General features: G+C 31.6%; 1 protein-coding gene across 14 annotated transcripts in view; it reads right to left on the bottom strand.

The window, feature by feature from the left end:
- Positions 1 to 10,457: 10,457 nt before the first annotated feature.
- The window catches only part of LOC115879850 (rap guanine nucleotide exchange factor 2), a 329,414-nt gene continuing 324,635 nt past the window's right edge, over positions 10,458 to 15,236 (bottom strand). For all 14 annotated transcript variants that reach the window (XM_030896855.1, XM_030896864.1, XM_030896851.1 and 11 more), the window contains one exon: positions 10,458 to 11,286. Coding sequence is in view for 4 of the 14 variants with exons in the window: in XM_030896864.1 (XP_030752724.1) it covers positions 11,255 to 11,286 (32 nt within the window). In the remaining 10 variants the exon portion in view is untranslated. The remainder of the gene's footprint in view (positions 11,287 to 15,236) is intronic.

A 15,236-nucleotide genomic window follows, 5' to 3' on the forward strand; every position in this document is an offset into this window, starting at 1 on the left:
GGCTGCCCCTTCCCTACAAGTGACCCGTAGTGCTACCCCTTCCACCGATCGTCCGTGATAATTTTAATTAATGTTTTGTTTACTTTTATGGTCAAGAATGTTTATGCCATCGGTGATGCCGATAGAGTTGTGACGTTTTTGTGCGACATATCTTTATTAATAAATTAATTAATCATGCCGTTTTTAATACGAGTGTTATCAAAGTAGTAATTAGATTTAAAGTAATGCAATTTAAACTGTATCTGTTCTAAGTATGAAATATAAAGAGTAAGTTGGATATATGAGAACATTTTATGTTTTTGTTTAATCTTGTTTTATTGTTTTGCTTAATAGAAATAATTATTAATAATACCAGGTGCATCTCAATAGTGGCTCACCCCTATAACTTTTTTATTTTCTCAGATAAAAAGCGAGATTTGGTATGTTAGTATATGACATAAATTAGGATTGATTGACGTATCCAATTGAGGCGTCAAGTTGCAAAACCCGCCTTATCCATTTTTTTTAAATGGCCTAATGATATAATATATTAATAGTGGGACCCTGAAATCTACTTAAACATAATCCAAAATTGCAGTAAAAGTCGCCTATTCCTATATAAAATTCACTAAAAATTACGTTACTGCAGCAAAATCCGTCTTATCCACTTATATTTGCTTTTATTGTCATTATTGTTACAAACCTCGCATTTTTTCATAAACTTTTTACACAAATATATTACTACTAACGTCTTTTCAAATCCTTACTTAATTATAATAAAATAGTATCTTTAATAAATGAAGTTACGATGCAAATGCCGTATGATCGAAAAAAACGGCGTTCATTTGGCTTGGAAACGACGATCGATGACATTTCCCATATAAATTTAGATATTAAATGACAGCATTTTTCATTTCATAGCCAATATGTATCATACTGCAAGAAAACCCGCCTTATCTGAATTATTTTTGTGTTTTTTTCTGTTTAAAAATTAAATATTAATTTTTATTTCTAGTAAAACGAGATACAAAACAATGATTCCACTCAATGGACACGTTTTTTGTAAATTAACTCTTCAAACATTTGCTAAAACAGTTTTTGCTTATTTTCTCAAAACAACGTTTGACGCCTCAAGTCTTTTCGGCCACTTCCTGTTTCACCGGAAATTACTACAACTTTTGATTTTTAAATAGCACACTCGGTATTTTTTTACTTTATTCAATAGAAAATGGCATTCTGAATAGAATCACATATCATACGTCAACCTTTGACATTTTCGCTTAAAACAAAATTGTATTTTAAATTTCAATCTAGAGTGCCATGGCTGTATTGAAACACTAATTTTTAACCAAGGAGCCTTGGAAAAATCGTATAATATTGTCCTGGCCGGTTAAAAGATACCCAAGTCGTATTTTTAATCATATCTTAATTTTTTCAAATGGAACGAGCGTGACTCATTGGCATATTAGGAAAAAAACATTTTTTTGCGAATAAATTGGTACCACACACTTGGTATTTCGAGTCAAATTGTCGTTATGAATAGCATGTTGCAATTTCAAATGAACTATGTTCGAAACTATTCTATTCAGAGTGTCATTTTCTATCGAATAAAGTAACAAAATACCCAGGGTGTCATTTATAAATCAAAAGGTGTAGTCATTTCCGGTGAAACCGGAAGTGACCGAAAACAATTGAATACGTCAATCAATCCTAATTTATGTCATATACTAACATACCAAATCTCCGTCAGACGAAATCATCTGGACGGAGCATACGCGACCTATGTGAAATTGTTCGTGTTAAGGGACGGCATTTCTGGTCTTGGGTGCCGGTTTTCATGTGTACGAAGAGTACGGTCAACACGCTTAGTAAAATAAGATGTACTGAATAGAGAAAGAAGGCGAGTATTTTCCCAAGCGCATGGAATCTATCCTCAGATTAGGTAGTTATGTAATAAATACTTCGTATTTTTGCTCACTTCGACTTACTAGATTGCCATAATGACTCACTCCTATACATATAAACGCCGACCTAAAGGTTCGCTTGCCAGCAGGGTATAAACTGTACTTGCTCGAAGTCGCGGTCAGTCCGCGCGGACGGTCCGCTTCATCTGAAAGCGCTGTAAAGTGCTTTATAGTTCTAGGGCTCTATGGACCCCTTGATAAGAGCACTTAAAACTTCTTAGTGAGGTATACACTCTTTTTATCCAAGATGTTTTTAAAAGCTAAAGAAATGAGATATATCGTAAGAATTTTTATTTAGTATCCAAACTTAGAAGCTTAGGTACATATCAGGAACTAAGTCCGGTGACAAAAATGCTTACATTTTTGAAAAAAAATTGTCAATATCTCGATAAAAGAAACATATTTTCTCTTTGTTGTTTTTCAAATAAGTCTAAAATAATTAAACAACTTACTTTACTTTACTTCTTTAAAACCAAAGCAGGGACAGGGATAGGAGTATTTGAGCCGAAAACTGAATACTCCGAACCAATAGGCACCTGCCCCAGTATCCTTCAGGCAGAAATTTGCGCTGTCGAAAGATGCGTACAATTTATCTTAGATAGGAACTGTCGAAAACGGGAAATTGCCATCCTATCCGATAGTCAAGCAGCACTTAACGCGATCAACTCAGTAACCATCAATTCGAAGTTGGTCAAAGAATGCCTGGAAAGCTCAACAAATTAGGCAAAGAAAATAAAGTCCTCCTACTCTGGGTGCCTGCTCACCAAGGGATAGAAGGCAATGAAAAAGCAAATGATCTAGCTAGAAAAGGAGCGAACACTCCACTAACTGGACCAGAACCATTCTGTTTTCCAAACGGGAACCAACTGAAAGCGGAACTGAAGAATCTGGAAGACTCTATCCGTAACTTGGAATGGGTGTCCTCCAACGGTCTAAGACACTCCAAAAAGTTCCTCGGAACTTATGACCGAGAAAAATCAAAGGTTTTCCTTGATTTAAGTAAAAACAATCTTCGGATTGTCACGGGGTTTCTAACAGGACACTGTCTCCTCAACGAACACCTCAGTAGGCCGAAACTGAGAAACAACGGCGAATGCAGATTTTGTGGGGAAAATGGGGAAACACCAGAACACCTTATCACTGAGTGCGCCGAGACGACGACCATTCGTGCCATGAACCTTGGTACGTCTGATGTCGAGGATGGAGAGCTGGCCTCTGTGGAGCCGTCTCAGATACTGGCTTTTCTTAAAGCCCTGAGACTGTATGATGAGTTATAACTCGTTATAACTCAAGAAAGGGGAACACAAAATAGATCTATAAGGTCGCGGTGATTAACTCCCCTCCTAAACATTCTACATTCTACTTTACTTCGAAAATTAAAAAAAAATTATTTAAATTTTGAGTGGATTTTTTCTGTGTTTTCTTTCTTGTAAATTTAATTTACTACCTATGTCGACTTATTTCAAGAAAATATGTTTTTTAACTAAAAACTAAAAAAATTTCCAAATGTTTTTTCAAAAAATTCCAATTTTCAATTTTCTTTTACAATACAAAACCTTCTAGACGTGATTTTGCGTTTCTAAAAAGTATCTCTAAAAATATTTGCACTTATTTAAGACTCGCCCAGTATAAAGTATTTTTCTGTAGTCATAGTTTTCGACATAGTCAGACATAGTGAAATAATTTGACATTTATCCCCTCTTTCTTTTGACTTTTGATGCACATCAATCGAGTTTAAAGACAGCGTTTTTTAATGATCGGTTTTTGTTATCTGAAGTATTATATAATTCTTCACGTTTGTAAATCATATTACAATAATATTGTCTTAAGTTTGATAGCGATTTTTTAAGGATACCTGCTCTAATGTGTTTAATTGCGACCTTCACTATTACATAATTTGTATACATAATTACCTCAAAGAATTCACAATTCTAAAATAAAATACGGGAATACTTTCTGTTTCATCCATCTATTTTTACTTGAACTTGAAATATGCTGCATCGCGTGGGACCAAACATTCATTATGAACGATCACCCACGGCCACGCACATGTGTTAAACCGTCGAAAATGTAAACACACATAATAAAAATAGTGCTTGTTGATTTTACCAAACCGGGATAAGAAATTCCATTTTTCGTTTATTTTCGGTTTTAACAGAAGAGCAGGTCAATTTCTTTCAAAAAATTTTGGTTAACAGGAGTAGACCTACCGCCGTGTTATAGTGAATAAATATTTTTCTTTCAACTACTGATCTTCAAGAGTTTCTTTTGTCGGGTAATAAATGTTATAATAGACCAACGAGTGTTTTCATATTTAGTCCCCTTTTGATAATTTTCCCGCTAATTGAGTTGATTTTTAAAGAGAAAAAAGACAAAAATAATTCGGATAAGACGGGTTTTGTTGCAGTATGATACATATTGCAGGTTTTGCTACTGTAAGATATTTGGCATCCTAATTTGATTTATTAGATATGCTATTTTATTAAAGTTAGGTAAGGATTGGAAATGGATAAGACGTCATCAGTTGTCTAAAAAGCCTATGAAAAAAATGCGGGATTTGCAACAATAATGACAATAAAAATGAAATATAAGTTGATAAGACAGATTTTGCTGCAGTAACGTCAATATTTGGATGAAAATTGATGTCTGGGAGTTTTTTGACATGAGAGATTTGATTTTGATGTCGATATAACTTCTATTTGTAGTGGGCGCCACCTACATGTGTTTAATTGCTTTGAAGAGTAATAACTTTTCATCCTTACCTGTATAAAACTACTGAGTGAAAAAATATACATTTGCGTGACTTTTACGTAAAAAATGTCTCTTGGTAAAAATCGCTACGAGCAACTGTTTCAAGATATTTAGAATGGAAATAGTCAATACATATCATTGGCAAAAAAATAAACACGTTGAGAATATATATGTTACGGTTAAGGTCCGATGTCCGGTTAATGTCGACATTACCCGGTTAATCTGGAGAATTGCACACAACAAAACAACCAAAAACATAACCTAACCCGAACATTAACATGTTAATGTCGACATTAACCGGATGTCGGACTTTAACCGTAACATATACCGTGCTGGCAACTGTTACTTTTGGGTCGGCATTTACATGTGTGGAAGTAAATCGCATAGGGATCTTATTAAGTCGGAGTGAGAGAAATGCGATGGTGTGCTGTTGCGACGTTGCCGGTACGCCTTTCCCTATCAAGTAAAGTAAAATCACGATCGCAAACCGCTTATTTTTAAAAGACTTTTTTTTCAAGAGATAACTAGATAAAATCATTAGACATATTTCTGAGTATCTGAAATGGAATTATAAGGATATCGTTAAGGTGTCATTTTTTTTAAAACGAGAAAACGTCAGTAATCGCGATAATTTAAAAACTTAACTTTTTAACACATAGCAGGCCATAACTCAAGAACCACTTTAGATATTGAAACTTTTTTATTTTCAAGATCGGATATTTTACAATATGTTTATATAAGAAAAATTGTTTGTTTTTTCCATTCAAAAATTGTAAACAATCCATCCATTTACTTTTAGAGTATAGCAATTTTCAGCAATCGTGTAATTTTTTTATTGATAAAGATTTTCACATACTGTCTACAAAGAAAATACAGCAGAAATATTAACAAAGTTCTTGAAAAAACTACAATCTATTATTTCTAATAGATTTCGAGATATCGATTTTTGAATTCAGAGTTCTAACAGCGCGACCACTATCGAACACCCACTCAATTCCACTTATTTTTCCCAAAAATGCAAGTGTTTCTAGCTTACACTTCTTTAAATACTGACAGAGGTATTGATTGGGTCGACCGGTCAACTGCGACAAATATGCTATATCCCCTTCCACGTCTCTTAGCGATGTTGCCTTAGTATACCTAGTTAATTGATTGAAGTAATAAATTTGGGAAATTTTTATTTTTTTTTAAATTAACCATCAATTTGTCTGCGAAAAAATGACGGTAGAACAGTTTTTGTTAAACTTTTGACACGAAAACATTACAAATTTATGATTTCAGTCTAATAACTATTTAGTCGACATGTTGGACATGTTTAATTTATGTCAATGATGAGAGGTATTGATAATTTCGATTTCAAATATTTCTAGAACCATTACTCCTAGCGATTTTTACCAAGAGACCTCTTTTACGTAAAAAGTGTCGTAAATGTATTTTTTTTTACTCAGTAGTTTTATACAGGTACAGAAGAAAAGTTATTACTCTTCAAACCAGTTAAAAAATATGTAGGTGGCGCCCTCTACAAGTAGGAGTCGTATTGACATGAAAATTAAATTTCTCAAGTCAAAAAACGCCAATTTTCATCGAAATATTGACGTTACTTTATAAATTGTTTTGAAAAAAACGAAATAAAAATGAAACTGTTACACCTCCGAAACTAGGCCATTTTAGGACATTTATACGAACTCTTTTACTTATTTTTATATGCAGAAGTTACCGCAATACAGTTTGGACAACCCTGTATATTTAACATTGAAAATTTTTCACTTAAATTTAGAGAACCACTTTTTCTGGGGTTTCTTTCTTGTAAATTTAATCTACTACCATATTATGAAGATATGTTTTTTTTAACTAAAAATTAAAAAAAATGAGAATGAGAACTTTTTTTTGCGAAAAACCTCATAAACGTCGTGTTTCTAGGGTCAAAATATACTACCCCTAAAAATATTTACACTTATTTAAGACTCGCCCTGTGTAGGAATTGGCTACTTCTTCTGCACTTTGGGACTATGTTTATGTAGATTTCAGGGTTCACTGTTAACCTTGTATATGAATTTTTAAAGTAGCTCAACCTAAGACGTTTATGGATGTAAAGCACCAGATGGCGGGGCGTATTTCACAGTCTTTTACTACAGAAAAATATTTTTTGTTACTCTGAATTTTGAAGCGACCAATAAAAACAGAGAAAATAAAAATCGATAATTTTCGGGCTGTGCCAATTGGTTACTAATCGACCAGATACTTTTTGTCTATTAGATATGCTATAAAAGCTGGTAATTATTCAATTCGACCATTGTATACCAAATTTTGGCTATTTTAATACTTGTCTAATTCCATTATAATCTACCGTATGATCGAATAAAAACGGCGTCAACGATGGCTATGAAATGAAGATCGTTGTCATTTTATATGTAAAATTATATGGAAAATATCGATCGTCATTTCATAGCCATCGCTGACGCCGTTTTTATTCGATCATATGGTATTTTAGACAAAAAGTTTTCAGATAAAAGTTGTAGATAATCACATACCTGATGAGTTTGTGTTTTCTGTTTTTTTTTTCTACAGCCTGTCATTTTTGACATATGACACAAACATTATGTTTTTTTTTTAAATGGAAACCCTAGTTGGCCATGACTTCATAAAGAGCCCCATTCTTTAAGCTTTTCAGCGATATAGGTATAATATGTTTTTTTCGAAAAATTACAAGTTATAGCCAATTCTTTTCTTTCTTGGCTAATTCCCATACCAATAATACCATGCCAGTTAGTTGTCATCAAAAATGTAAAAAGTTTTATGTTTTCAAAAAAAATATCGTAAAATTGGTAAAGCACTCAATTTAGAATAAAATAAGCTAAGAATGAAATGATTCTTTTATAAACCTGCATTAAATCAAATTAAAATAGGTATATAACTTTTTTTTTAAATATTAATTAACAGCAATTAGCATTATCATAAATTATAAATAATGTACCAACATATCGAAATAATAATTTCTTTGTTAATACGGTTTAGAATTCTTTAAATAACAGGCAAAATAATCCACAATTTACAATAAAATAAAAGTTTCGTTTAAATTTCTTAATCAGCTGATCACTATTAAAGTTCGCAGAAACCTGGGCTATATTATTACATTACTCTGAGGAAAATAACGAAAATAATCGATATTTTTGATTCCGCCCCGAAAGGTTCACGATTTGTCCTCCAGTTGGCAGCACAATTTGTCTAGTTGGTTGAACAACTTTAAGAATATATAAACAAGGCTGTTAATAATATATGTCATTAGGCGGGTTTTGTAACTTGATGCTTTAAATATAAAGTCCAGAACTTATTTTTTATAGATTTATGGTACCTTTATTCTTTTAGAATGAATTCTAGTGACATTGTAACGAATATGCTGCCGCCAATATTCGCTATGATTATAAGATTAAAAAGTTTATTTTATTTCATTTGAATAACTGATCCTCCTTGCAATCATCACACTTTGATAGACTATACAATTTTGTTTAGTGTCTAGTTTACTTAATAATTTAATAAATCGGGGGTTTTATGGCAAAAGGTCCTTGTCGAAATTTTGTCCTTTTTCTTGTTTCATATAATATGGCAATAAAAATCTATAATATCTATGATCTATAAAAAAAATATGGTTCCATTTGGCTTTTTAAGCAACTTTTTTAAGCCAAACGAAACCATATGATTTTTATAGAATTCGAAATTTTGGACAAAACACGTTTTTCGTGAATAATATCACAATAAGGTTTCGACATGGGACTTTTTGCCATAAAACCACCGAGATAATTATTATCTTTTAATAAAATGAATAACGGGAAAGGGATAAAAGGAAAGAAAAAAAAGTCACTATAATAATTTATTTAAAATTATATCTTGCATAATAAAGTGACATATTTATATAGCCATTTAATGCTTTAATGTGGATGAAAGAAGTTTGTACATAATTTACAACTTATAAAAAATCAAGTATATTACATAATATCATTTGAGAAAAGGCCCTTAAGAAAATTACATTTTTAAAACGGTCAATTAAAATTTTGTTTGTTATGCGGCCAAATGTTTACTGATTTATATCTATAATATCAATATAATTCAAGTCAATACTGCACACAAATCACTACATAAATTATTTTAGTGCTTTATTGGACGTAAATTGTAATTTTCTCATGGACCTCAAAATGAACAAGACTAGTTCAATCACTTTAACCTAAATAAAAAGAAAAAAAAAAGAGAATTGCAACACAACTAGGGCTAATAAAAAAGTAATAACGATATAAAAATATGCTATAAAAAGAAATCACATAGGTTATTTGACTTATATAAGATTATTCTTAAATTTGTTTCATCAGTCATATTAAGAAGTAGAGATTTTTTAAAGTTGATCAAATGACAGAAGAATAATTATTTTGTCCTCATTAAAATCTACCACAGTTTTTAATAGCATAAAATAATACATACATTTTTAACTGTTTTATCCTTGGAAAAAATGGAAAATATGTCTTATACTTCTTTAGCACGTTATTTAGAATTGGAAGAAGAATCACATCAAGTAAATAGATATGTAGTAGTATATAAGTATATTTACAATATGGAATGAATTCTCTAAAACTAAAATAACAGCTTTAAATATCTTCAAAATAGCTTTTCATTAATATTTCATTCAAGAGAAACTATATCGGAAGATATAGCGCGAAAGAAACATTTGTTAAGTTTTCAAAAAAAAATATATATTTAAAATTATTAAAATATGCTATATTCGAGTAACTAGTTTCGAGCAAAATTAAAAATACTTATATAGTTTTTAAAGAACATTTTTGTTCTTCCAATATTTTTATCATGTCGAAATTAGTTTATATAAAACTGTAAATGCTCTGAATGATATAAAAATGCATAAACGTAACATATAGACGGAGAGCTGGCTACGTAAAAAACCTTATCATCGTTACATGGCTATTTTTTCTTGTGAAGTATCCTTATGTACAGCCGAGTGGTGCGAATGTCATACTTATTTATTTAAAAAGCCGTATGCAAAAGGGCAGACAAAAAAAATCGTGGCTCAATTAGCGATAGACAGTTATCAAAAGCGCGATATTACTCTACAGGGTGAGTCTCGGGTAAGTGCAAATATGTTCAGGGCTGGTATCTCGACAAAAGAAATATATTTTCTCTTTACCGTTTTTCAAATGAGTCGAAAATAACTGTTCAAGTTTGAAAATTTAAAAAGACATTTTTAGAAAGATTTATTTTAAATCATTTTGTGAGTCGCCTGTTTTTTTTCTGTATTTGCATCCATTCTATTAGTGTCGTAATCATAGAGTAAAGCCGTAAGAATGGTAGATTAAAAAATTATACCGTGGGTAAATTTGCGGTGAACATGCAGTTCTACATAGTTTTCTAAAATATAAAGGAAAATTAAAAAAAAATGCATGATTTTCAAGTTCCCTGAAAGCGCTAGAGTAATATCGCGCTTTTGATAACTGTCTGCCGCTGATTTAGCCACGATCTTTTTGTCTGCCCTTTTGCATACGGCTTTTAAAATAAATAAATATGACATTCCACAAATCGGCATGCATGTGAGCCATATTTTTTTTCCAAAATTTTGGAAAATTTTCGGCATTTTAGCGACAAGAAAAATGTCTGCCAACAATTTTTCACGTTCCTTAATAATAAATAAAAGCTATTTTCGCAATTATAACTCATGTACCTTATAATATTTTTAGTGTCAAAATTTCACCCTTTCGATTGGCCGGCACCAATTTAAGCCCCGGGATCGCGCTGGCAGACATGACTATTTCATAATGGCTACACATAAGGAGACTTCGCAAGAAAAATTAGCCATGTAACGATGATGAGGTTTTTTTATGTAGCCAGCTCTTAGGCTAATACTTAAAGAAGCTATAAAAGTTTTTGAAAAAATATATGAACGATTTGAAAATGTTTCTTTTTGCTTAGATATTTTTAAATCCAGCCGCATTTCATACGATATGTATGTTACATTAGCGTCTTAATACAGATACAGAAGTCACACAATATTAGCATTTCTCATTCCTGAATGCTGATCTGTCTTTGTGTTATACTTTTTGTCCATTTAACTTTTATATATAAAGTGATACAATAAATATTTCTTAATTTTCTTATATTATTCACTTAGTCACATGCAATGAAATGTCTTGCCAACATTCAGGATTATAAATAAACAAATACTGATTCAAACTTGAAAAATCAAATAATATCTTATAAATAAACTATATACAAGTTTTTATAAAGGCGATAGTTACACTTAGTAAAATAATATATTAAATCAGATAGAAAGGTCTACAAAAAATCATTAAGATCAGGTACTTGGCATAGAGGTTAACAATTTATTAAATTTTATTTCAATTTTTAACTCAAAATAGTTTTTGTGTGGCATGCTGAGAAAATAATATTCAATATACTGTCAACCCCAGTACCTTTAAACAATAGCTTAGTTACTGATGTCTGTATACGTCAAAAACACAAATAAATACATGGTTTGATTAAATACATTTCCAATAAACCGGGGCTTTTTAGACTGCAGAAACTTGAGTTTCTTCGTCATCTGTAATGAAAAAAAAACAGTATTTGAGTGTACTAATAATTAACACAATTAATTAATTATACCGTATGATCGAAAAAAAACGGCGTCCAGTTGGCTGGGAAATGACGATCGATGAGATTTCCCATATAAATTTACATATAAAATGACAGCGATCTTCATTTCCCAGCCAACTGGACGCCGTTTTTTCTCGATCATACGGTACTTTATTTGAAAAACAGTCGATTAGAGCTCAAAAACCAATCAGTATATCGTCATAAGTTTGATTAAATATTATCAATATCTTGTAACCGACCTTTTAATTAGAATTTTCAGTTGGCAAATCTCCTTAGCCATTCTTTTATTTTGTGCATTTTTTCTAGGTTATTGTTTTAGAAGCTTTGCAGTTTTATTGTTTACTGACTTACACTGATTGGCTTATTAAGTCTCTAAAAAATAATTGTCGTAATATAAGGCCGCGTCCAAGCGAGGCGAACAAAACGTTTGCGAACATATATAATTAAACAGATATTATGTGAAAATTGTGACATAGGTAGATTTATAAATAATAAAGCCAACAAGTACAGCTAGCCTAGGCTTATTAGGAGCGCGGAGCGCCGAACGGCTACCTTGTACGCCAGAGCGTGCGTCTGCCTGCATGCTAGAGCGCGCGCGTTCTTTTTCCGACGGGTGTCGGTACATCAAAAGGAGCGAACGGCGTGCATTTTGACGGACATTGTAGCGGACACTTGGAAGAGTCTCATTTAATTTCGGGCGTCCGTCTGTGATGTTTATTTTTTACCGAGTATTCAGCAATGGGAGACGCAGTTATTGACTGGGATCGTGAAAAACATTTACAAGTAATTTGTTTACACAAAGAAAAGATTTTATAATTTTATTGTGGGTTGAGTAGCTAGACTTCGTCCATATAATTTCATTTTTGTTAATAAAGACCTTTATGATTATTTTTATTAAAAACCGGAATTATGGGATTCTGAAATTAAAAATTACTACTTAATAGGAAGTTTGACACCGGAAATGAAATTTTACCATTACATTTTTAGAAATAAATATATCCGGTGTTTCTGAAAAGTGGTTCACATAAAAAACGAGATTTGGTATGTTAGTATAGGACATAAATCAGGATTGATCGACATTTTAATTTATTTTCGGTCACTACCTATTTCACCGGAAATGACAACAACTTTTGATTTAAATGCTACCCTCGGTATTTTTTTACCGTATATAATAGAAAATGACATTCTAAATAGAATGATATATTATATGTCAACTTTTGACATTTTCGATTAAAAAATGGCCATAAATAAACGTAACGACAATTTTACCTCAAATATCAAGTATGTGATACCAAATTATTGGTAAAAAATTCCAATATGCTGCGCCAGCTTCGTACCATTTGAAAAATTTGAGTTATCATTAAAAATACGATTTGGGCATCTTTTAAGCGGCCATGAAAGGATACGAAAAAAAAATACACGATCAAATATACGTTTCCAAAGTTCTTTGATTACAAATTAATAGTTTTAACTCAGTCTTGACACTCTAGATTGAAATTTAAAATGCTATTTTTATTTAATTGGAAATGTCTAAAATTGACGTATGATATGTCATTCTATTCAGAATGTCATTTTCTATCAAATAAAGTCAAACAATTACTTAGGATACAATCTAAAAATCCAAAGTTGTAGTCATTTTCGGTGAAACAGGAAGCGACCGAAGGTAATTGAATACGTCAATCAATCCCGATTTATGTCATATACTAACAAACCAAATTTCGTTGTATTATCTGAAAAAATAGGTGAGCCCCTTTTGAGAAACACCTTGTAGAATCCGCTGAAAATGAATACAGGTCTTAAAAATACACTATAACGAATAATCTACCAAAAACCCCTGTGACCCTCCGCCTGCTAAATATTGATTCTTTAACGACAGAAGTTCTTAAACTGTTTACGGGTTAAGTTATTTAATAAAATGCTTGCACTGTAGTTTTCGCCAGCTTTGCGTCAATTTTGTTTTGCTACAGAGTTTCTTTTTTTGTTTTTTTTTGCAAGCATCAGCCAATACAATAAAAGCAGCTGCCGCAATTTTCACCTTATCATCCATATTTATTTTTTCAACTCACATTAAGCCGGGCACTCGAAAAAACAGCGACGACCTAAACGCATCCTAGATCTATAGAGTAAACTGGTTGTCGCATTCTTCCCCGCACCTCAGTCCTCGGGACCGATGTGATGGGCTGTGCCGTCGTTTACGACCTGCTGCTAGGTATATACCCAAGGAGCAAAAAGAAATTCTAAAAGGACTGAATTATTTTATAACAGTCGAATAGCGTTGTCTTAAGGACTGCTTGATTTTATTAAGCGTTTGGTTTCGACCATTCTGTTTTTTAATAAAAGTTGTCATATTAAACTATTTTCTAGTGGTTTTTACAACGTATCCTATAACGCATTAAACGATAATTACTATTAGTATGATATAACACTTAATAAGACAATGCTATATGATAACAAACATATTATTTTATTAGACTCTTATACCCACCATGTAAGAGTTCTATAATATTCATATAACTAGTAGTCACAAGATCATATGATAGTTACTTAAACTTGTCTTATTAAAGTTGTATTACGTTGTATGATAGAATGTTTTCTTGCGTTAACTACGGTGCTGTATACAACACTAGTTATATAGCCTTATATGATAAAATTGTGATTAACAAAATAAATTCGCTGTAATATCTGCATTATAAAACTGGTAATGTATAATATAACCTCATTTTAAATTAAATGGTATACGTAGTTATTTATTTTGTTATTGTTGTTGTTGCAAAAGTAATATCTACGTACGAGTATAATCAATCACAGCTATTATGAATTCTGGACAAAGTTGGAAAAAAGTTAACATACGCAGTGGTAGTTATAAAGAGCATGTAAGAAAAAACTCATCGAAATTACGGCAAATAATCCCGAGAATTCCCTGGGTTCCCAAAAGCCAAAACCTCTCGGGTTGTCTGGCTTCTTCAAAGCATTGTTGCCACGTTGATGTAAAAGTTTTACTGTAGTAATGTTTGTATTGTTTTATTGTTGTTTTTCCAAGTCCTTAGGTTGCCGCTCACTCGTCGGGCATGCATGAAATGCATTGCGTGCATAAATCCATGAAAACCTGATCATGTTTGTTAGTTTAAATACTAATCAAATGAGATTTGCCAACATCCATTTGTCACAAATCTCAATATGTCAAAAATAGTTCTATAGTGCCTGGAAATTCTGCGTAATGATAGATATTTATCTTATACCGTTTTATTTTACCACAAAGACTTATTTAAGGGATTCATTTATAATAAAATGGTTGCATTATAATTCGCCATGTTTAAGGCAGAATTTTTGTATGGCCTATGGCCGCCATTATATGAAGCAAAATTAAAAACATCAAAATAAATTGTAAAATGTTTTTTTTGAGAACTATTTTGTGATAAGATTCCCACATACAGTAATAAACTGTTTAATTAAATTAAAAACAAGAATTTTTGAAAATTTTATTTTATTTTATTGTTTAAATTTATACGTAAACCTAAATCGAAATTAAAGCGCTTTAATTTTTTGCCAAATACATACCTAATCTACCAGTAAAATTTTCGGCGCAACAAAAATTTTCCCTACTTTTCAAACCCTATTAATGATTTTTTATATTACATATTTGTTGTACCTTCTGGCCCTACCCGTCATTTTCATTGTCGAGTAAAGTCTCCTTTTTAACAATCTACATCCTCTAGATTCATTTTACGACACGCTTAAAATATAATTTGCTCCTAATATTCTTCGGTAAAAAATTAAATACTAATGTACCTCCTCGCTAAATGATCAAATGTGTTTATTGTTCTGTTTCTTAGATGTGACCACGTAATACACAATAAAACTAGTTTTATAATAGTCATATAACGCTGTGTAAAATAG

Source organism: Sitophilus oryzae, unplaced genomic scaffold (assembly GCF_002938485.1).
Source record: "Sitophilus oryzae breed Bouriz unplaced genomic scaffold, Soryzae_2.0 scaffold_158_pilon_pilon, whole genome shotgun sequence".
Classification (NCBI taxonomy): Eukaryota; Metazoa; Arthropoda; class Insecta; order Coleoptera; family Curculionidae; genus Sitophilus; species Sitophilus oryzae.